Consider the following 23,723-nt stretch of genomic DNA (forward strand, 5'->3'; position numbering starts at 1 on the left):
CTCTCATATGCCGTCCTTCTCGTTAGCTACGTCTTTCGCTTGATTTCTTATACTCCTAAGTTCCTGCACACTTAGACACAAGGCATCAAAAGATAATAAGACCTAAGTTTGATTTGGTTGATCACATCAAAACTATCACGGGGTATTTGTTGGTGCGGGAAGCATCCAACGATCAAACCAAAGTTTTGATAATAGCAAAGAGATTCAAAGTTAAGATTCCTTGTTATCTAACTTGCTTAAATGAGGTCTCAGGAAAGTCCTAACTACGGTTAGACAGGTGAAAACCCTAGGGGGTGGTAACCCTAGGTCCTAGGGGGTGGTAAGCCTAGGTGAAGGAAAACCCTAGGGGGTAGTAATCCTAGGTCCTAGAGGGTGGTAACCCTAGGTAGAGGAAAACCCTAAGGTCTCAGGGGGTGGTAACCCTAGGTAGAGAAAAACCCTAGGGGGTACTAGGGAGTGGTAACCCTAGGCAGAAAGTCCAGTCGATCTAGAAGACCAAACTGGCATCAAGTAATCTCTCCTGAGGGGAGTAGGTGAGGACGCGTTCCCCGCAGAGGGAACAGTAGGCGTCGGGTCGACCTAGGGTTTCCGGATGGAAATCCGAAGTCACACCCGGACAGTCCGATGACTTTCGATCACTTGATTTATCATGTTTATACCTGGTCTAACTTTGTCTTGCAGGGTATGTTGTTGTGTTGGGACTAACTATCTTGCAGGTACAAAAGGAATAAACTAAGTCACGGATGAACAGTATCAGAGGCGCCTCAATGGAGCTTGGAGGTGCCTTGGGTGCAAAGCAGAAGTTGGCCGCGAAGAGCAGCTGGAGGTGCCTCGGACCAAGGCTTACGGATGCCTTGGGCTTGAAGGCGCCTTGGAGTGACCATGGAGGCGCCTCAAGCAGGATAAGAGGAGAAGATTTCAGCGCTGATCCACGTGGCTGACTCGACAACTTGGAGGCGCCTTGAATGGGGTTTGAGGCGCCTCAAGCAAGCTATATAAGGGGGCTCGAACAGCAGCCTTAAAATAACTAGATACAAGTGATCTAGCCATTGTTCGCTGCTCAAGAGACGCCCTGAAGTGCTGTTACAAGTCACCGACGACCCAGAGCTTCGAGATTCCTAATTTGTGTTGTCGGTATAACTTTTTATTTGCACTTATTGTAATACACACTTGTAACCATTTTTGCGCCATTATAGTTATTGCCCACCGAAAGCGATCAACGATCGCTGGCCTTGGTGTAGGAGTCGCCCTAGGCTCTGAACCAAGTAAACCCTTGGTGTCTTTCTGTGTTTGTTTTTATTTCGTTTATCATTTCTGCTGCTCTAACTCGAACATTTTCCGAATATGAAACAAGTGAAAGCCATGAGCACTATTCACCCCCTCTAGCGCGGTCTCGATCCAACAATTGGTATCAGAGCTGGGTAGCTTTGATTTAATGCAACCACCAATCAAGCATTCTTTTCGTGGTACTTTTTATTTTTCGGAGTCAATTGGAATTAGCATAATTGCTACATTATGATCTAATTCTTTTTGTAATCGTATTCTTTTCTCGAAGTCGGTGCAACACCACTCGAGAACGCAATTTAGTCTTATTTCCATACCACACTACTAATTCAGGATCAAGTCCTGAGACATCTTTTTGTTTTTTCTATTGTGCATATCCTCTAAATGGCCCAACAAGAAGGCTACAGCACTATCCGCCCCCCGCTCTTCACCGGAGAAGACTTCGGTTACTGAAAGGGCATAATGGAGAATTTCCTAAAGATCCAGTTCGAGATGTGGATGATCGTCAAGACTGGGTTTGAACTACTGACTGACGGAGACGGCAAACTAATACCCTACAAAAACTGGGATCCAACATTAATCAAGAAGGTGGAAGCAAATGCCAGAGCAACTTGCACCCTCTAGTGTGGACTAACAAAGGAGGAACTCAACCGCGTCGGCCTTTTTTCCAGCGCCAAGGAGTTGTGGGAGAAGTTGATCGAACTTCATGAAGAAACATTCGACACCAAGGTGAGCAAAAGGGACTTAATATTTAATAAATTATATAATATTAAATTGCAGGAAGGTGAGATAGCTACCCAACTTCACGCCTAGATACAAGACCTACTCAACAGACTTCATGCGATCGGGCAAAAGGTAAACAACTGGGACATCATCAGGTATTCCTTAAACGTCTTTCCGAGGAATACTTTGTGGGCATCCATGGTAGATGCCTACAAGGTTTCTAAGGATCTTTCCTCTGTTAAATTAGATGAGTTGTTTACTGAGTTTGAGCTTCATGAACAGATTAACTCATGTCCGGCCGAGAAAGGTTTGGCTTTGATTGCAGGAACAGGAAGAGCACGCGAGTCAAAATCAAAGCGCAGAACCGAATCAAAGTCAGAAGAAGAACCGGATTCGGACGATGACAACGACGAGCTCACAGCCGAACTCGTCAACCTGGTGAGGAAACTCTACAAGAAAAAGAAAGGCTTCAACAAGAAGGACCTCAAGAAGGAAATTCAATCCAAGGAGACTTAAGCAAAGGTAAAGTTCGAAGTGACGTGCTACGGGTGCAATCAAAAGGGGCACATCAAGGCGAACTGCCCAAACCAGAAAGATCCGAAAAAGCGAAGAAGAAAGAAGGCCCTGAAGGCAACTTGGGACGAGTCTTCTTTCGAGGAATCCGATGACGAAGAACTCGAGCAGGCAAGCTTTCTCGCATTGACAACCCGAGACTACACCAACGAATCTAGAAGCAAGGACAAATCGGAAGTTGAGTCCGAGAGAGGCCACAGATCCGTTTCCGAAGGGCCAAACCTCTCTGTAAGTACGAATCGTCTTTATAATTTAATTAATTATTTAATGCATAAAGTAGTTAAGTCCAATGTTCGGATCAAGTCGCTTCTAAAAGAAGTAACATCCCTTAAAGAAGCGACTAATACCAAATCTTTGACTGAATCTGTTCAGACTGGAACCTCAACTCAAGTCCAAAAGCTTGAGGAAGAGAATTCCAGCCTAAAAATTCAAATAAAAAAATTTAAAGACTGCATTGGAACGGTTTACACTAGATTCCAAGAATCTTGACTTGATTCTTGGAAAATAAAAAGTCGTATACAATCGATCCGGACTAGGATTTAAAGCTAAAAAGAAATTTCGTTCATATTTATCGCTTATTAATAGATCAAATAGTAAGATAGTCCAAACATGGGTACCCAAGTCCAACCTGACAAATCAAGTTGGACTTGGTCAATATTAGGTTCCCAAGGATCAAGTACATTACCTTGATAGACCAAATCGAGGCTATGATCCAGGGGGAGCAAATAGGAAAAATATCCAAATAAAAAGATAAACCATTAAAGGAATATAACTCAAATCTAATTTATAAAATTAAATAAAATTATCAATAATGTAGGAGGAGGCTCCAGAATAGCTGACACCTTCAAAACTAACCTACCCGGTAGAGTAACCCAAACCAAGCTACCCGGCAGGGTAATTAGGACTAATTAGAAAGGGAACAAGTTTAACTTGACCTATGGTACTGGTGAAATTTTGGATGATAGTACGTTAGAGAAGTTTAGTCTATGCATGTCTAGGAAAATATGGCTTCGACCTGGTGCATTTGGCTAAGTAGAACTAATCGAAGCTACCCTTTATGGATCCTAGCCAGTTAGACCAAGGTTTTATATTAAGTTCAGTGGATAGGACTATTTGGAAAACCTCGAAGGCATGACTACTTTAATGATGTCCAAGTGACTCACCATAGCCCAAAAGTTTATTCAGAGAATGTCTATTTGCTAAGCCCAAAGCTAAACCTGAATCTAACACAAAATTAAACCAAACCCTGTAATTAAACCCAATTCATCTCACAAAATTATAGCATTCCTTGATTTAAAATTTAGATCGGGTGAGATGACTAAGAATAAAAAAATTAAATAATTAAAATCTAATTAAATTATTTAAAAATCTTATTTAAAAATCCTTTTAAAACTTATTTAAAAAACCTTTTAAAAACTTATTTTTAAAAACCTTTTAAAAACTTATTTAAAAATCCTTTTAAAAACTTATTTTAAAAACCTTTTAAAAACTTTATTTAAAAAAAAACCTTTTAAAAACTTATTTAAAAAATCTTTTAAAAACTTATTTTAAAAAAGCCTTTTAAAAACTTATTTAAAAATCCTTTTAAAAACCTATTTTAAAAATCCTTTTAAAAACTTATTTTAAAAATCATTTTAAAAACTTATTTAAAAATCTTTTAAAACTGATTTTAAAAACTTTTAAAAACTTATTTTAAAAATCCTTTTAAAAACCTATTTTAAAAACTTATTTAAAAATCTTTAAAAAACTTATTTTAAAAATCCTTTTAAACTTATTTAAAAATTCTTTTAAAAACTTATTTAAAAATCTTTTAAAAAAAACTTATTTTAAAATCTTTTAAAAAACTTATTTTAAAAATCCTTTTAATTTTTTTTTTTAAATCCTTTTAAAACTGACTTAGAAATCTTTTTAAAATCTTTAAAAATTGATTTTAAAATCTTTAAAAGAAACTTATCTTAAAAAAACTTTTAAAAACTTATTTTAAAAATCCTTTAAAAACTTATTTAAAAATCCTTTTAAAACTGATTTAAAAATATTTTTAAAATATTTTTAAAATCCTTTTAAAACTGATTTAATTTTTTTTAAAAAATCTTTTTAAATTGATTTAAAAATCTTTTAAAAATTTTTTTTCTAAAGGGACTGAACGAAGGCGCCTCTGCTATTATAGAGGCGCCCTCCAAAATCAGCGAAAAAAATTCCCGCCGAAATCCACTAAGGCGCCTTGGACCGAGTCCGAGGCACCCTAAACGTAACATTGAAGGCACCTTCAAAGAGCTTGAAGGCGCCCTCAATGCCAACATATGCAGCGAACAGAGAGTTCGCTGCAAGCCATTTCTCGCTGAAAATCGACGATCCAAGGCGCCTTCGACCCCCATTTTCTACCTTCGACCTCCGTTAAAACCTCAGGATGCCTCATAGGTATAACCTTAACTTATCTATTGTTTGCACATATTACTTTTGTCCATTACTTTGTTGTATGAATTGCTTGAATCAAAATAGGAAACGCCGAAACATTAATCCTGCTCCCGTTAGCATACCTTCCATCGATCCTAGGTTCCCCTCAGAGCTGCATAGGATTGAGTTCACCAGACATAAGTTTACCCCTATTAAACCTAGGTACTTGAGTAGGTCATTTTTTGCTCAGTTTTGTCAGCCTACAGTCTAGATGATAGAGCACTATCAGCTTAGTAAACTGGTTTATTGCAGCCTTGCAATAAATCAGGACCTATGTGCTCAGTTCTTCAATAACCTCGAGAAGGTTGACGACCTGACCTACTCCTCCAGAGTAGGTGGACAGGATATCCAGTTTACCCCTTCTTTGATTTGCACTAGTCTAGACCTTAGATCATCCGCATGCCCCTTTTTGTGTTACCCGGCTAGGGATTTGCCATTTGCTGACCCCTATTCCCACATCACATTAGACACCATCTACATGTATTTCTTTGGGGAGAAGAGACCAGAGATCCTGACTGAGTTCAGGTCACTCTTCCTTAGGATTCAGGACTATGTTATGTACAGAGTCTTGACAGCATGAATTTTGTCGATCACATCTCGGGATGTCCTGAAGATGCGACCTTCACATTCCTTTTTCCTGTATGCATTATGCCAGCGCTTAGACATCAATATAGCATTACATATGTTTCATAACATCGTTCATGCATCCAGTCTAGTCACGTCCCTTGAGATCCACATGCCCTACTGTCACATCTTGACATCTATTTTTTTGACCCTTGGGATTGATACCACCCAGGGGACAGTTGTCCCTCTGGGACATTATGATGTATTAGGGCAGTGTAATCTCATATTAGCCCGCATTGACATCATCGATGAGAGGATCCTAGCTTGGAAAGGTAGACCACAACCAGCCATTGCTCCGATAGAGCCCGAGGCAGACGACGAGTTTGTTGCCTTCTTTGCTCCAACCGAGGGAGAGGACTGGTTAGAGTTTACAGCCGAGGATATTCATGGGTAGCCCTCCACTTCGGCAGGGCCCTCGACCTCGACACGTCCATCCACCTCCTTATCGGTCGAGGACCGACTTACACGTCTCAAGATTCACTCCGCACAGACACGACGACTTATCCTGGATGAATTTCGCATGCTTCGCACAGAGATAGCCTCCGACTTTTCCTCTCTTCATCAGGGATAGTCTGCACCCGAGCAGCCTCTTGCACCACCTCCAGCTGATGACCCTCCAGCTGATGATCCTACTCATTGATGTTATCTTTTTATGCTTTGGACTTTGGACACAAACACTTCCATCTACAATTCTATCATTGCCTAGTTAATTTAGTTACTCAACTTATTTTTCTGCTTACTAGTTTTTGTTATATTTAAGTTGCTTAGTTATGCATAAATTAGACTTTTGCTTAGTTTCTTTTAAAAATTCTAGGAAATATGTCTTTAAAATCCCAGTTATTGTTAGATTTTTAAAATTTGGGCTTAGCCTAGGGTTTACCTTTAGATATCATGTTCCCCTAGTTTCAGCCAGAGCATCTCACAAGCACACTAGGCATAACTTGTTTATGTTCGAAAAACTTAGAACAGCGTGAGATGCATAGGGTACTGCCTGGACTTCAGAATGCTTATGTCTGTGCATCGACATGAGTCTCGGCATTAAACCAATATTACATTAATCAAGTTAAGTCATCTAGCCCTAGTCAAATCTAACTGGATCATTGACATAACTTGACTAACCAAGTGAAAGCTGTTACCCTCTAGGTAACCAGCTAGTAGCTAAATGGTTAGACATTTGGCCCTAGGAATTAAATGATTAATTTTAATTTTCAAATTACTCATGCTTGGACTGTAGGATTTTTTTAAAAAGAATAGATCTTCTTATTTCGAGAGTGAAAAGGGCCTTAGTTAAAATTTTCAAAATTCAGTTAAGTATTTTTCAAAAGTTTTAAAATTTAACTAAATATTTCTCAAAAAGCTTTTCAAACTTACCCAAGTGTTTTTCAAAACGACTTAAAATTTTAGTTAACACTTTCATACTTAAGCTAAGTATCTTTCAAAACATTTCCACTTTTGTTAAAGTGTGTTTCAGAATTTCAAAATTGATTAAGAATTTTAAGTTGACAAATCTAAGTGCTTTCACAAAAGCTTAACAAATATTGCTAAATATTTACATTAAAGCTTTTTCACAAAAGCCTTTTGATTTAAGCTAAGTATCTTTTTCTCCAAAAAGCTTTTCAAGTTTCGCTAAAATTTTAAGCTAATTATTTTGTTAGCTAAGTTCCCTTTCAGAGTCAAAATAATTTTTCACTTGGCTAGAATATTTTCTTCATCTCTCTGTTTTAGAAAATCTTTCTTGTTCTAAACATATCTGAAAAAGTTAAAAACAAACTAAGGTCATTAATCACTCTTACTCCTCCTTTTACTTTGATGTATACCAAAGAGGGAGAGTATAAGGAAGGCAATTCAAAGAAAATTCAAAAATTTGGAAAATTCAAAGAAAAAAAGGGGGAGTTTTTATAAGCTTCTATTTAAGGGGAGCTTTGTATGTGTATGTGCTTATCTATGCGTGTGCTAAATTCATACTTGTCTTGTCATACTTTTCTTTTTTTTATTGTCTTTTTACTTAACTTTGAATTTTGATTGTCATAATCAAAAAGGGGGAGATTGTTGGTGCGGGAAGTATCCGACGATCAAACCCAAGTTTTGATAATAGCAAAGGGATTCAAAGTTAATATTCCTTGTTATCTAACGTGCTTAAATGAAGTCTCAGGAAAGTCCTAACTGCGGTTAAGCAGGTGAAAATCCTAGGGGGTGGTAACCCTAGGTGAAGGAAAACCCTAGGGGGCAGTAATCCTAGGTCCTAGAGGGTGGTAACCCTAGGTAGAGGAAAACCCTAAGGGGCGGCAACCTTAGGTCCTAGGGGGTGGTAACCCTAGGTGAAGGAAAATCCTAAGGGGGGGTAACCTTATGTCCTAGGGGGTGGTAACCCTAGGTGGAGAAAAACTGTAGGGGGCGGTAACCCTAGGTCCTAAGGAGTGGTAACCCTAGGTAGAAAGTCCAGTCGATCTGGAGGACCGAACTGGCATCCGATAATCTCTCCTGAGGGGAGTAGGTGAGGATGCGTTCCCCGCAGAGGAACAGTAGGCGTCGGGTCGACTTAGGGTTTCCGGACGAAAATCCGAAGTCAGACCTGGACAGTTCGATGACTGTTGATCACTTGATTTATCATGTTTATACATGGTCTAACTTTGTCTTGCAGGGTATGTTGTTGTGTTAGGACTAACTATCTTGCAGGTACAAAAGGAACAAACTAAGACTCGGATGAACAGTGTCCGAGGCGCCTCCATGGAGCTTGGAGGCGCCTCGGGTGCAAAGCAGAAGTTAGCTGCGAAGAGGAGCTGGAGGTGCCTCGGATAAGGGCTTGGAAGCGCCTTAAGCAGGATAAGAGGAGAAGATTTCAGTGCTGATCCACGCGGCTGGCTCGGCAACTTGGAGGCGCCTTGAATGGGGTTTGAGGCGCCTCAAGCAGGCTATATAAGGGGGCTCGAACAACAGCCTTAAAATAACTATATACAAGTGATCTAGCCATTGTTCGTTGCTCAAGAGACACCCTGAAGTGCTGCTACAAGTCACCGATGACCCGGAGCTTCAAGATTCCTAATTTGTGTTGTCGGTATAACTTTTTATTTGCACTTATTGTAATACACACTTGTAACCATTTTTGCGCCATTATAGTTGTTGCCCACCGAAAGTGATCAACGATCACGGGCCTTGGAGTATGAGTCGCCCTAGACTCCAAACCAAGTAAACCCTTGGTGTCTTTCTGTGTTTGTGCTTATTTCGTTTATCATTTCCGCTGCTCTAACTCGAACGTTTTCCGAATATGATACAAGTAAAAGTCACGAGCGTTATTCAGCCCCTTTTCGAGCGCGGTCTCGATCCAATAGTACTTACAATTTCCTCCTTTTTATGTGAGCAATCCAAGTTAAATTAGGGTAAACAAAAAACAAATAACAATAAGGTAATATATATAAATTTTACAATTAAAAAAAATATAAAAATAAAGATGTATCCTCCCCTAGACTTAACTTCTAAGTCTCCCCTTTGATCATATTAAAAATAAGGGTATAATATGAACATAGTTTAAGAGATAAAAACATAGTGACAATCATTCAAAAAAAAAAAAAAAAAATCATGAACTTTAAATTTTAAAAATTTAAACTTTTACCATTTATAAAGAATTTTGAAAAAATATTTTTAATTGTGACAAAATTATGAAACATTTTATTACAGTAAACAGCCATATCATAAACTAGAGATAAATTTTTTTAAAAAAAATTAAATTAATTTAAACAATAATAAATTCTTTTATATGTAAGAATGTATTTTGCCATCCATCTCAAAAAATACCTCATCGCCACCTCTCTTTCCTTTCCCATTAACATCGATACGTCTCTCCCTCCAGTTGATTCCAAATGAACAAGATTGCCGAGGCATACGCCATGGCCATCATCTTATTGCTCGCTCTCCCGGCCGTTTCTCCGGTGCCGAGGGGAGTGAGCCGTCTGTTGGCTCAACACGGTCCGATCGAGGAGTTCCATGACGTGCGACAGTTTCCGAGGGTGTGCCAGGCGGCGGGCGGCCCCGGGTCGGACTGCTGCCGGAAGCATTGCTTGGAGGTGGCGAGTGACCGCCAGAACTGCAGGGAGTGCGGAAGGAAATGCCGGTACGGCGAAGCGTGCTGCGGCGGAAGGTGCGTCAGCGTCATGTACGACGGCAAGAACTGTGGCGGGTGCAAGAGGGGGTGCAAGAAGGGCAGTTTACGCAGCTACGGGATGTGCAGTGACGCGTCGTAGATCGACGACCAGTTTTCTGTCAATATTGTGTAGAACCCTGCAATATTTTGATCATTTTGCAATTTGTTCGATTCAGCTTTGTAAATGAAGATCTAATCTAAAATCACAGTCCGTTGTTATTATTTTTCAGCGAGCAATTAAAACAGAGGAAAGCACATATGATATATCAATCTTCCATTGTTGAGACATATTGGGTAGCTAGATGATGGGAAAGGAAGCTCTAATGGCGAGACCACAGAGCCCTTCCTTTCGATCGACATCCTTCTCGAGTAATATGTAACCCTGATCACCCCACCCCGTGCCCCACGAGTTCTTGGCTATCCAATACTTGGTCCCGTTTCCATCGGTTCCATAGCCGACGAGTGTGACTTCGTGATTGAGATTGGCCTCGCAAGGCCCGTCGAAGATCCCACCGGCGTACAGCATGAACTCGCTCGCGTCGATCGACACGGAAACCGGCTGGTTTGCCACGGCCTTCATGAGCGACTCCTCGCTATTGCTCGGCACGAGGCTGTAGCTCGTCAGGGAGACTGCGTTGTCTGCTAATTTGCTCGAGTCACAAGCAATATTCTGATTTGGCTGGTAAGGATAGTTCGCTTCGGTGGTGATGCCTCCGTTGGCGACGACGAAGGAAAAGGCCTGGTAATGCAGTCCGCCGTCGCACCCTGAGTCGTTCTTGTCGCAGGCGACGAGTTCTTGCTCTGACAAAGATATCAGTTCCCCCTTGGCAATCTGGTTGATGCTTTCGATCGATGCTACGGCAGAGAATGCCCAACACGAACCTACACATCGAGAAATCAAAAGAATTAATTACTAGCTCGATCAAGCAAACTCGTTCTGATTTCGAATTAACGTTTACGTACCACAATTGCCTTGGTCCTTGATCGGGGTCACTGCTCCTCTGTCACGCCAATCGATGCTGGAGGGGGCAGTCGTGTTTGCATACTTGAACGGGGCCGGCACCGGAACCGAGGCGACTGACGGAGGGTTTCCGCCGGTGTAAGTCGCGAGGAATTCTTCTTTGGTGTGGTCGGCAAAGCGGTTGAGGCCGACGGTGTAACTGCGCCGTTGCCCTTTGGCTCGACGGAAGGCAGTCACGTACTCCGAGTTCCTGGCGAACACCTCGCGCCGGTAAACTTTCTCGGCTTCGTCTCTATATGTGCGGCCGTGGTCAGCCATCCACTTCTCGAACGTGTCCGACGAGGGACTCCCTCCGGTACCTGGCGCCGGCAGGCAGACCCAGACGACGACGGAGAGGAACATCGCAAGGTTAATCGGTGGCGACATGAGCTGCTGCCGATCGATCGACAGCAAATTGGATTGCGATCGATATAATTTGATCGATGGAGTTCGATGATCAAAATCTCTGGATTTGAGGGAGTATATATACATTAATGTTTTGGCTATATATATATGTTGTTCATGGGAAGCATCGTCCCAGATGTTTGTTAGTGGTCAAGCACAGGAGGATCCAGAGCAGCATGATCAGTCAGCTTGCGGCTCCTTCGAGGTTACAGGCCGAGCATGGGCGTACTCTCCCAGAAGAACCGAATAATCGATATTCAGCTCATTCTGTGATTCAATAGAGTGTTCGAAGTGCTAATTTGTAGTTGGCTCAGTCCATATTTACATGGCTATTTATTTCAATAGATTTTAGATTAAATTTCAGTAGATGTAAAATATTATATTGGGTGTTGATCTCTTCAATCTAAAGGATCATTATATTAAGATAAAATATTTTTTATAATTTATTTATTTATATTTTATTATGAAACTGATGATACTAAGTCATTTGAGATGAATAATTTCATCTTTTACTCTAATTAATACTAATTTAAATCGCCACTGTGTTTTGAGAATGCCTGACTGTTGATTATCAAGTCGCTCACACTTCTGGATGTACCTAATGGGTGAACAAAGATAAGATCGTCCACCTACTAATCCGGCTGAAAAGCTTGGATAAGTGGTTTAATATAAAAATATAATAAATAAATAAATAAATAAAATGCTAATTTGTAGATAAAGGATTATATAAAAACCTGATTCCCTGTTAGTCTCCTATTTAGATTAAACGGTCGAGTGAACTTAATAAATAAACCTTTATTTACTTGATTTCGTTCATTTGTTAAACTTGAGATACTTCAACCATTACTTGAGATAAAAATTTCAATACAAGTAACATAGGAGAATATTACCTTAGACATCCACCCGTGAGCACCGCATGAGCACCTATTATTATTATTGATGAGGTTGGCAATGGAGGAGCCCAAGAAGAAAGGATGAGAAGGGTCAAGGCCATATAGCGGTCAAAAGTCAAGAGTACTTGGCAGTCAATAGTCAAGGTGACTCGGCAGTCAATAGTCAAGCTGACTAGGCAGTCAGACGCAAGCATATGGGGTAGGGTCAGGCAGACTTGTCGATCAAGGGGGCAAAGTAGTTGAAAGACAAAGGGAGACGACAGGCGGAACACCGGGCACAGGTCGGGATCGGCAGAGCTGGGGTAGAGGCAGCTCGATCTACAGGCCTGCGATTCGAAGGCCCGGAAGTGCAAGTCACAAATCACAGATCGGAATCGGCAGAGCTGGGTAGAGGCAGCTCGATCTACAGGCCTGCGATTCGAAGGCCCGGAAGTGCAAGTCACAAATCCCAGATCGGAATCTGCAGAGTTGGGTAGAGGTAGCTCGATCTACAGGCCTGCGATTCGAAGGCCCGGAAGTGCAAGTCACAAATCACAGGTCGGAAGCAGCAGAGCTGTGTAAAGACAGCTCGATCTACAGGCTTATGGTCGAGCGCCAGGAAATACAGGGTACATAGTACAGACCGTGATCGACAGGGCTATTCAGGGTTAGCCCGACTGACAAGTAACGCTTAGAGGCTAGATCTGGTCGAGGGGTGTGAGGTAGATGCAGACCGCGATAAATAGGATGAGCTAATTAAGCTGTGTAGGAGTCGAAGGATCACAATTGTCCGTCAAGGGTAATCATTACATACCAGTGAGATGTGCGAAGGCGGAGGTTCCTAAACGAAAAGATGCCCTCATGACCAATAGTAGCCTGACAGATGTCCTTCGCTACAAGACAAAACTCATGTGTAAAGGCGGAGGTTCCTAAACAAGAAGATGCCTTCACGACCAATAGCAGCACGACAGGTGTACGGGATATACGACAAAGCCCAGCGTCTAACGTTGTCGGAGGGGGGCAGGTTCTGGAAGCGAGGCGGGTGTATAAAAAGGAGGGGATTCCTCGTACGCGGGTACGCTCTCTGGTCACTTTTTCCACAACTTTTCATTTTCAGTCATTTTTTGGGCTCTCTGTTTTTTCTGGCGAAAAAGGACCTGACTTGAGCGTCGGAGGGCCTGATCCGGGGACTTTTTCCCTGGGTTCTGGTCTCTAACGTGAGGAGGGAGATCGTATGAGTGTGTGCAGGATCCTGCAGCCTCGTCAGCCGCTCGTGGGAGCCGAATCACCCACGACTTTCCGTCAACAACCAGGCCGTCGCGACTAGCCTTCGTCCGACTCAGCTTTCGGACAGGATCAAATTTGGCGCCGTCTGTGGGAACACAACAGCCTGTTCTGGAACGTGAAGATGGACTACGTCGGGAGGTTCTCTGCTATTATCATAATCCCGGAGGATCTCGATGCACATATTATTTTCTATCCTCACTCCACCGGTATTCGGGAGTCGAGGGATCGAGTGGAGCTTCAGCTAGCTGACAGATTAGTTTTTCCGTTATGTTTTTTCCCTGACTCCACGGGTATTCGGGAGTTAAGGGACCGAGACAAACCCTTAGCCGGTTGGCATGGCTTCCCGATCAGGCTCTGCACCCTTCGCCACGAGGCCCTGCATCCTTTTACTGTTACAGGCTCTGCACCCTTCGCCATGAGGCTCTGCATCCTTTTACTGCTACGGGCCCTGCACCCTTCACCGCTCTGCTTCCTTCAACCACGGTACTCTGCTTACCTCTACTTTTATGAAATCTGCTCCCCTATATTACCATGGGTTTCATTCTCTTTGACGGTCGGGGCTCATATTATCATCTTCTCCCCACGCTCCACGGGTATTTGGGAGTTGAGGGATCGAGACAGATCCATAGTCGGTTGGCACCACACCGCTGTCAGGTATGACATAAGATTTATTTCCTCATGCTGCTACATGCTTCGCTTTTACTAGCTTCAAAGCTTATCCTTCCCCGTTCGGGGTTGAGTGGTTTTCACTGGTCTCAGACCAGCTTATTGGATTTCATATTTCCCCCGTTCGGGGTTGAGCGATTGTCACTGGTCTCAGACCAGCTTATTGGATTTCATATCTCCCTCGTTCGAGGTTGAGCGATAGTCACTGGTCTCAGACTAGCTTATTGGATTCTTATCTCCCCCGTTCGGGGTTAAGTTATCGCCACCGGTCTCGGACCGGAGTATCATTACTGGTCTAGGACCAGCACCATCGCCACCGGTCTTGGACCGGAGTATTATTACTGGTCTCGGACCAGCGCCATCGCCACCGGTCTCAGACCGGAGTATTATTACTGGTCTAGGACTAGCGCCATCGCCACCGGTCTCGGACAGGAGTATTATTACTAGTCTCGGACCAACGCCATCGCCACCGGTCTCGGACCGGAGTATTATTACTGGTCTAGGACCAGCGTGTAAGACCGTTAGATTCGATAGAGGCGGGGTGAATATCGATTCGAAAATCTCGAGTTAAAACGCAGCGGAAAAGTAAAGAAATAAAGAGATGACACTGTTGATTTTTACTTCGTTCGGAGCCTGTGACGACTCCTACTCGAAGGCCGTACTCCTTGAGTACTTTCGTTGGGCAATTAACTAGCAATTCGGATAATTACAATTTACGTACAAATATTGCTAATGAAAAAGAAAGAAAACAAAGCTAACCGACAAACAATGAATTAAAAAAAAGAGCCGGAGTGAGTCGTCGGAGCTTTGTGAACGTTGTTGGAGCGCAGAGCAGCAGAGTGATTGGACTCAGAGTTCTCAGCAGACTTGTATATTGAAGTTCCTGCCTGGGGCTTCTTTTATATGCTCCGGCGCTGGATCCTTCCGGCGCTCGAATGTGACGAACACTCCCAACCAGCATGCTCCAAGTGTCAACGTCGTCACGGGATAAAACTTGCCTCCGGGCGCCCGGATCCCTTCCGGGCGCCCGGAGCCATTCCGGGCGCCCGGACCCTCACTGTTCCCTACCTGCAAAACAGTGTTAGTCCGAGGCAAATAAACCCTGCAGCACAGTTTGTTAGCACATTTTTACAGATACGCTAAGTAATAAAAATTAGCATCCAGAGTATGACTTAGATTCCGTCTTTCCGAGACCGGAATCTAGTCACGATCTCGACTTAGATATCCGAAATGGATCTAAGCCGGATCGACGCCTAATGTTCCCTTCCCGGGAACGCGTCCTCGCAGTCACTCCCCTCCAGTGACTTACCTCACTTACCTGCCAGACGTCCGGTCAGCCCGTCGACCCGTCTGGACTTCTTGCCAAGCGTCCGGTCAGCCCGTCGACCCGCTTGGACTTCTCGCCAGCTATCCGGTCAGCCCGTCGACCTAGCTGGACTTCTCGCCAAGCGTCCGGTCAGCCCGTCGACCCGCTTGGACTTCTCGCCAGCTATCCGGTCAGCCCGTCGACCTAGCTGGACTTTTCCTGCACACTTGATAAAAGTGTCAGACAACAACACAACTAACTTAACCCATTTGTCATTCATCAAAACTTGGGTTAGACCGTTAGTGCTACCCGCACCAACAATCTCCCCCTTTTTGATGGAATGACAACCTGGTTAAGTTAGTGAAAGCATATGTACGAAACAACATGCATTTGTGTGGTTTTAAAGTTAGTTTGAGTTTTCAAATTGGTTTAGCTAACTTAACCACCTAACCCTTCTCCCCCTTTGGCATTCATCAAAAAAGAACAAGGGTAAATAAGCATAGTGTTTAAGTTACCTAATCATGAAAAGTAACTGAGTTTGGTTCAAAATTCAAGGATAAAAGTACACTCTTTAAATCCAAGAAAAATCAATTTGACTTTGGGGGAGTTTTTAAAAAACTTGTTTAACGCATTTGTTTTTTTTTTTTTGCTTTTGAAAAAATTGCTAAGTGTAGATTGTCTAATTTGCATTCATAAGTGTATAAGGTCTAATGTTTCAAACCAAATTTCCAAAACAAGTTTGAGAAAATATATTTTTCAAAACTGATTTATTTTTCAACACTAAGTTTGTAAAAGATTCAATTTTCAAAATCAAAGAAAATGATTTTGAGAAGCTTAGTTTGTAAAATTTAGCTTTGAAATTAAATTGTCAAACTCAAGTTTTAAGGATTAGATTCAGTACCAGTTTTCAAGGTAAAGTTACAAAAATTGTCAAACTCAAGTTTTAAGGATTGAAAAGGTCAGTTTACAAAAATTAGGAAAAAAGTTTGTGAGGTAAAAGAATTTCACAATTTTAAACAAGTTGTTTTTAAACTTTGATTTTCAAAATTAAGTTTAAAATTCAATTTGGAAAACTAAAGTAGTTTTATTTCTCCCCCTGAAATTGATACTTAACTCTAACCAGCTGTCTAACCAATTAGGTACTAACTAACTATCAGAAGATAGTAGCTTTCACTAGGTTAGTCATATTAAGGAAATTATAATCAGTCAGTGTTTGACTTGACTGATGAACTTTAATCTGATTAATATCTGAATTGTATTTAACGTCCAAACTTATGTTGATGCACTGAAATAAGCATCTTAAGTCTGGACAGTTGGCCTATGCATCTCACCCCTTTCTATGTTTGTCAAACACAAGCAAGGTAACCCTAGGGTGTTGGTGAGATGCTCAAAAACTAGTCCTATGGGTACATGCTTTCTAAGGATGTAAGCCTAGTCTAAGGCCAAAACTGTTTTTGAAAATCATTTTTAAGTTAAAAGTTTAAGTTAAAATTTTGAAAATAATTTTTAAGTTAAAAATTTAAGTTAAAATTTTGAAAATAATTTTTAAGTTTAAAATTTTGAAAATAATTTTTAAGCTTAAAATTTAAGTTAAAATTTTGAAAATAATTTTTAAGTTTAAAATTAAAGTTTAAAATTTTGAAAATAATTTTTAAGTTAAAAATTTAAGTTAAAATTTTGAAAATAATTTTTAAGTTAAAAATTAAGGTTTTTAAGTTAAGATTTTGAAAATAATTTTTAAGTTAAAAATTAAGGTTTTTAAGTTAAGATTTTGAAAATAATTTTTAAGTTTAAAAATTAAGGTTTTTAAGTTAAGATTTTGAAAATAATTTTTAATTTTAAAATTTTAAAAATTATTTTTAAGTTTAAAAATAAAATTTTGAAATTAATTTAAAGATTAAATTTTGAAATTAATTTAAGTTTAAAATTAAAATTTGAAATTAATTTAAGTTTAAAATTAAATTTTGAAATTAATTTAAGTTTTAAAATTTAAAATTTTGAAAATAATTTAAAGATTAAAATTAAATTTAAATAATTTTTTAAGTCTTATTCATCTCACCCGATCTATATTATCAATCAGGGAAACCTATGATTTTGTGAGATGAAATTGGTTTGATTATAGAGTTTTGGTTTAACTAGTGTTAGATTCAGACTTAGCTTTGGTTTCCACAAATTGACATTCTTCGGATAAACTTCTAAGCTTGGTGAGTCTCATGGACATCATTAGAAGTAACCAACCTTTCGAAGTTTTCCGAATAATCCTATCCACGGAACTTAGTACTAAATCTTGGTCTAACTGGTTAGGATTCGTTTAAGGGTAGCTTCGGTCAGTTCCACTTGGCCAAATGCACCAGATCGAAGTCATATCTTTCTAGACATGCGATGCCCAAGCTTCCCTAACGTACTATCATCCAAAAACTTCACCAGTACCATGAGTCAAGTTAAACTTGGTCTCTTTTTAACTAATCCTAATTACCCTGTCGGGTTAGTTTGTTTTGGGTTACCCTGTCGGGTATGTTAGTTTTGGAGGTGCCAGCTATTCTGGAGCCTCCCCCTGAATTATTGGCCATTAATTTAGATTTTGGGTTTGTGTCGATTCTTTTTATAGTTATAATCAACTTGGTGATAATCTAAATTTTGTTGAGTTTTGAATTTTGATTTTAAGTTAAATTTATTCAAGTTTATATAATGTATTTTATCTTTAGGTATATAGAATTGATTAAGTCCTACTTGCGTGGTTAAGCACGCTTTCGGGACCCAAGCTTGTTTAGTTGCTTTGTGTTGGGTTAATAATGATTTAAAGGTTTTGTTTGAGTTTGACTTATATCCAAGTCCGGTTTTATTATAGCATGCCTTTTGGTTATTTAGAATTAAATCTAAATTTTTAGATCTTGTTGTGAATTTTTCCAACAATTCTTTTAACTTATTAATTTCATTTTTTAATGATAAATTCTCCTCCTCAAGTGTTCGATCTTGAGTTGGATTCGAATTTTTTAATTGTTCCTTGAGGTTTTGATTTTCCTCAAGAAGCGATTTATTTTCATTTTCCAATTTAACTACTTCTTTATTTAAACACGAGATAATTCTAAAGAATTTACGATTTAAGTTTAGGTATACCTCTTCGGAACCTTCGGAAACGAGTGCGGACTCGTGGCTCGATTCGGGTTCGGATCCGTCTTCCGATTCCTCTGATTCGTCTTCCGTTTCAGCTTCGCGAGCCATCAGCGCGAGGTGACTTTGGTGCTTTTGCCTTTCTCCTTCCGATTCGTCCGAGGAGGAATCGTCCCATGTTGCTTTGAGGGCTTTCTTTTTTGTTGACTTTGGTTTGTCAAGTTTCAATCTTGGGCATTCGTTCTTGTAGTGCCCCTTTTTGTTACATCCGAAACATGTGACATTTCTTGAGTCGGCTGGCGAACTGATCTTCTGAAGATCCTGTTTGCTGAAGCTTCTCTTTTTCCTGGTGAACATTTTCCTTACCAAGTTCACCAGATGTTCTTCGTCTTCCGAGTCTTGATCGGAATCTTCTTCGGATTCGGGCTTGTTCTTCTTTTCTTTAGAGGAACCTGCAAATAGAGCTACACCTTTCTCGACCCCGGCATTAGTTTGCTCATGAAGTTCTAATTCACAAAAGAGTTCGTCCAATTTTAATTTAGATAAATTTTTTGAGATTTTGTAGGCATCTACAATTGATGCCCACAAATTGTTTCGCGGAAAAGCATTTAATGCGTACCTGATTAAGTCTCGGTTCTCCATTTGGTGGCCTATCGCGTGGAGACCGTTGAGGATATCTTTGACCCTCGCGTGGAGCTGACTTGCCGTTTCTCCTTCCTGCATTTTTATATTAAAGATTTTATTTAACAGCAAATCTCTTTTTGTTACCTTCGCGTCGCTTGTTCCTTCGTCAGTTTATCCCAAAGCTCCTTAGCGTTTTCATGTGGTCCGACCCGGTTCAGTTCTTCTCGTGTTAGTCCGCAGTGTAGAGTATTGATGGCTTTGTTTTCAATTGATGCCTTTTTCTTCATATCATTTGTCCATTCTTCAGGGTCTACTATTTTCCCGGAGTTGTCTACTGGAATTTTGTAAGCCTTTGTGACGCTCATCCATTGGTCGTAGTCTGTCTTCATGTAGACCTCCATTCTCCTCTTCCAGTACGAAAAGTCATCCCCGTTGAATAGGGGAGGACGTACTGTGCTGAAGCCTTCTTGTTGAGACATCTTAACTGGAAAAAAAAAAAATCCCAAGACTTCGTCTTGGATTAGCAGTGCGGGAGAAATAGAAACTCTAAGTTGGTGTTGTACCAATTTTGATTTTAAATGCAACGAAAAAAAAACTTCCAAAAAGATAATAATATCAGTTTGGAATTGTTAAAAGAAATGATTTCACTCCCTGTCTGATTGGTGGTTGCACCAAATCAGAGCGGTACCTGCTCTGATACCACTTGTAAGACCTTTAGATTCGATAGAGGGGGGGGTGAATATCGATTCGAAAATCTCGAGTTAAAACGCAGCGGAAAAGTAAAGAAATAAAGAGATGACACTGTTGATTTTTACTTCGTTCGGAGCCTGTGACGACTCCTACTCGAAGGCCCGTACTCCTTGAGTACTTTCGTTGGGCAATTCACTAGCAATTCGGATAATTACAATTTACATACAAATATTGCTAATGAAAAAGAAAGAAAACAAAGCTAACCGACAAACAATGAATTAAAAAAAAGAGCCGGAGTGAGTCGTCGGAGCTTTGTGAACGTTGTTGGAGCGCAGAGCAGCAGAGTGATTGGACTCAGAGTTCTCAGCAGACTTGTATATTGAAGCTCCTGCCTGGGGCTTCTTTTATATGCTGCTCCGGGCGCCTGGATCCCTTCCGGGCGCCTGGAATGTGACGTAACACTCCCAACCAGCATGCTCCAAGTGTCAACGTCGTCCTGGGGATAAAACTTGCCTCCGGGCGCCCGGAGCCATTCCGGGCGCCCGGACCCTCACTGTTCCCTACCTGCAAAACAGTGTTAGTCCGAGGCAAATAAACCCTGCAGCACAGTTTGTTAGCACATTTTTACAGATACGCTAAGTAATAAAAATTAGCATCCAGAGTATGACTTAGATTCCGTCTTTCCGAGACCGGAATCTAGTCACGATCTCGACTTAGATATCCGAAATGGATCTAAGCCGGATCGACGCCTAATGTTCCCTTCCCGGGAACGCGTCCTCGCAGTCACTCCCCTCCAGTGACTTACCTCACTTACCTGCCAGACGTCCGGTCAGCCCGTCGACCCGTCTGGACTTCTTGCCAAGCGTCCGGTCAGCCCGTCGACCCGCTTGGACTTCTCGCCAGCTATCCGGTCAGCCCGTCGACCTAGCTGGACTTCTCGCCAAGCGTCCGGTCAGCCCGTCGACCCGCTTGGACTTCTCGCCAGCTATCCGGTCAGCCCGTCGACCTAGCTGGACTTTTCCTGCACACTTGATAAAAGTGTCAGACAACAACACAACTAACTTAACCCATTTGTCATTCATCAAAACCTGGGTTAGACCGTTAGTGCTACCCGCACCAACACAGCGCCATCGCCACCGGTCTCGGACCGGAGTATCATTACTGGTCTCAGACCAGCGCCATCGCCACCGGTCTCGGATCGGAGTATTATTACTGGTCTCGGACCAGCACCATCGCCACCGGTCTCAGACTAGCGACATCGCCACCGGTCTCGGACCGGAGTATCCCAAACTCTCGTCTCAGTGCGAGTTATAAGTGAGCTCTGCTCTCACGCCCAACGACCTTTCAGGTCGGCTCCCATGCGAGAATTAAAAGTGAGCCTTGTGCTCACGCCCAACGACCTTTTAGGTCAGTATCTCCAGACTCTCGCCCCAGTGCGAGTTATAAGTGAGCTCTGTTCTCACGCCCAACGACCTTTTAGGTCGGCTCCCATGCGAGAATTAAAAGTGAGCCTTGTGCTCACGCCCAACGACCTTTTAGGTCGGTATATCCAGACTCTCGCCCCAGTGCGAGTTATAAGTGAGTTCTGTTCTCACGCCCAACGACCTTTCAGGTCAGCCCCCGTGCGGGAATAAGACATAGAGATAGGCTGAGGTCATAGAGATATGCTGAGGTGACGGAGATATGCTGAGATCTTAGAGATGTGCTGAGGTCTAGTCAGTCAGAATGTTGTCCTCCTTCTACTAGACTTGTGAAGGAGGCTTGTGATGCGGTTGGCAATGGAGGGGCCCAAGAAAAAAGGGTGAGAAGGGTCAAGGCCATATAGCGGTCAAAAGTCAAGAGGACTTGGCAGTTAATAGTCAAGGTGACTCGGCAGTCAATAGTCAAGCTGACTAGGTAGTCAGAGGCAAGCATATGGGGTAGTCAGAGGTCAGGCAGACTTGTCGATCAAGGGGGCAAAGTAGTTGAAAGACAAAGGGAGACGACAGGCGGAACACCGGGCACAGGTCGGGATCGGCAGAGCTAGGTAGAGGCAACTCGATCTACAGGCCTGCGATTCGAAGGCCCGGAAGTGCAAGTCACAAATCACAGATCGGAATCGGCAGAGCTGGGTAGAGGCAGCTCGATCTACAGGCCTGCGATTCGAAGGCCCGGAAGTGCAAGTCACAAATCCCAGATCGGAATCGGCAGAGCTGGGTAGAGGTAGCTCGGTCTACAGGCCTGCGATTCGAAGGCTCGGAAGTGCAAGTCACAAATCACAGGTCGGAAGCGGCAGAGCTGTGTAAAGACAGCCCGATCTACAGGCTTATGGTCGAGCGCCAGGAAATACAGGGTACAGAGTACAGACCGTGATCGACAGGGCTGTTCAGGGTTAGCCCGACTGACAAGTAACGCTTAGAGGCTGGATATGGTAGAGGGGTGTGAGGTAGATGCAGACCGCGATAAATAGGATGAGCTAAGTTGTGCAAGAGTCGAAGGATCACAATTGTCCGTCAAGGGTAATCATTACATACCAGTGAGATGTGCGAAGGCGGAGATTCCTAAACGAAAAGATGCCCTCATGACCAATAGTAGCCTAACAGATGTCCTTCGCTACAAGACAAAACTCATGTGTAAAGGCGGAGGTTTCTAAACAAGAAGATGCTTTCACGACCAATAGCAGCACGACAGGTGTCCGGGATATACGACAAAGCCCAGCGTCTAACATTGTCGGAGGGGGGCAGGTTCTGGAAGCAAGGCGGGTGCATAAAAAGGAGGGGATTCCTCGTACGCGGGTACGCTCTCTGGTCACTTTTTTCACAACTTTTCATTTTCAGTCATTTTTTGGGCTCTCTGTTTTTTCTGGGGAAAAAGGACCTGACTTGAGCGTCGGAGGGCCTGATCCGGGGACTTTTTCCCTGGGTTCTGGTCTCTAACGTGAGGAGGGAGATCGTCTGAGTGTGTGCAGGATCCTGCAGCCTCGTCAGCCGCTCGTGGGAGCCGAATTACCCACGACTTTCCGTCAATAACTAGGCCGTCGCGACTAGCCTTCGTCCGACTCAGCTTTCGGACATGATCAATTATAATTATTATTATTATTTTTATAGGATTTAGATTTTAAAATTTAGGATTCAGTGTTTATAGTATAGTATTTAGGTTAAAGAAAGTGAAAATAAAAATAAATAAATAAAAACTAAATGCTCATGGGTGTTCACTGATGGATAGAGTAACAAAACTCCAAATAACATACACTTTTACACTTGAGTGTATTAGTAACAATATTATAAATCTAACTTATAGTTAGTTAACCCAAGTAGGAAATTATGATCTATCCAAATTAATCAGTCAATGATATATATAATTGACTAAAATAATTAAATATTGTATGAAAAAAAATTCTTACATATATGACTTCTCCCCTAAACCCTAAAACAGGACTCGGGCTAACCCCAAGTAGACTAACTCATGCTTCCTCTCTTGGCTAACCCGTTTAAATGCACAAGAATGCTTTTAGCGTTTGCCAACATAAGGTTTTAAATTTTATTAAATGGATATCAAATTTAGCATTTCTAAATGGAGGAGGTATATTTGAAGATCAAACACCATAGTTTAAACACTTAAGTTATCTAAATCACGTGTATAAACTTAAAAATTTCTATATAACTAAACTAGCAGCTTGTGTTTGGAATGATATATTGTCAAACTAATCTATCGTATAGCAAAGGATCTTAAAAAAAATAAAAATTGGTCCCATTTTATCCATAAAATCATGAGAAAAAGATATATTCATTGCATAAATTTATATTGATGATATAATCTTTTGAAAAACAAATAAAGAATTACTTAATGATTTTATAATCCTTATAGAAAAATAATTTGAAACTAATCTAATAGAAAAATTACACTTTTTCTTAAGAGGATTCATATTCATGAAATTAAATATACAAGAGAACTCATTAGAAGATTTAGAGTAGAAAACACCAAGTT

The 23,723-nt window shown here is 41.5% G+C and overlaps 2 protein-coding genes across 2 annotated transcripts; one reads left to right on the forward strand and one right to left on the reverse strand.

Annotated features, from left to right (window-relative positions):
- Positions 1–9,542: 9,542 nt before the first annotated feature.
- On the forward strand, positions 9,543–9,896 carry LOC122048166 (stigma-specific STIG1-like protein 1). Its single transcript, XM_042609762.1, has one exon. It carries the CDS (start codon positions 9,543–9,545, stop codon positions 9,894–9,896), a length of 354 nt encoding a protein of 117 aa, XP_042465696.1.
- Positions 9,897–9,989: 93 nt separating this feature from the next.
- On the reverse strand, positions 9,990–11,254 carry LOC122049004 (zingipain-1-like). Its single transcript, XM_042610506.1, has 2 exons — positions 10,760–11,254; positions 9,990–10,678 (listed from the first exon to the last, which is right to left on the reverse strand). The coding sequence occupies exons 1-2, from the start codon at positions 11,181–11,183 to the stop codon at positions 10,095–10,097; spliced, it is 1,008 nt and encodes a 335-aa protein (XP_042466440.1). The 5' UTR covers positions 11,184–11,254; the 3' UTR covers positions 9,990–10,094.
- Positions 11,255–23,723: the final 12,469 nt, after the last annotated feature.

Source organism: Zingiber officinale, chromosome 2B (assembly GCF_018446385.1).
Source record: "Zingiber officinale cultivar Zhangliang chromosome 2B, Zo_v1.1, whole genome shotgun sequence".
In the NCBI taxonomy this organism is placed as follows: domain Eukaryota; kingdom Viridiplantae; phylum Streptophyta; class Magnoliopsida; order Zingiberales; family Zingiberaceae; genus Zingiber; species Zingiber officinale.

Excerpts from the sequence above, each read along its gene's own strand:
- LOC122048166 (XM_042609762.1), top strand. The coding sequence starts at position 9,543 with ATGGCCATCATCTTATTGCTCGCTCTCCCGGCCGTTTCTCCGGTGCCG.
- LOC122049004 (XM_042610506.1), bottom strand. The coding sequence starts at position 11,183 with ATGTCGCCACCGATTAACCTTGCGATGTTCCTCTCCGTCGTCGTCTGG. Across the intron at positions 10,679-10,759 it reads CAAGGACCAAGGCAATTGTG|GTTCGTGTTGGGCATTCTCT; the intron begins GTACGTAAACGT and ends CTCGATGTGTAG.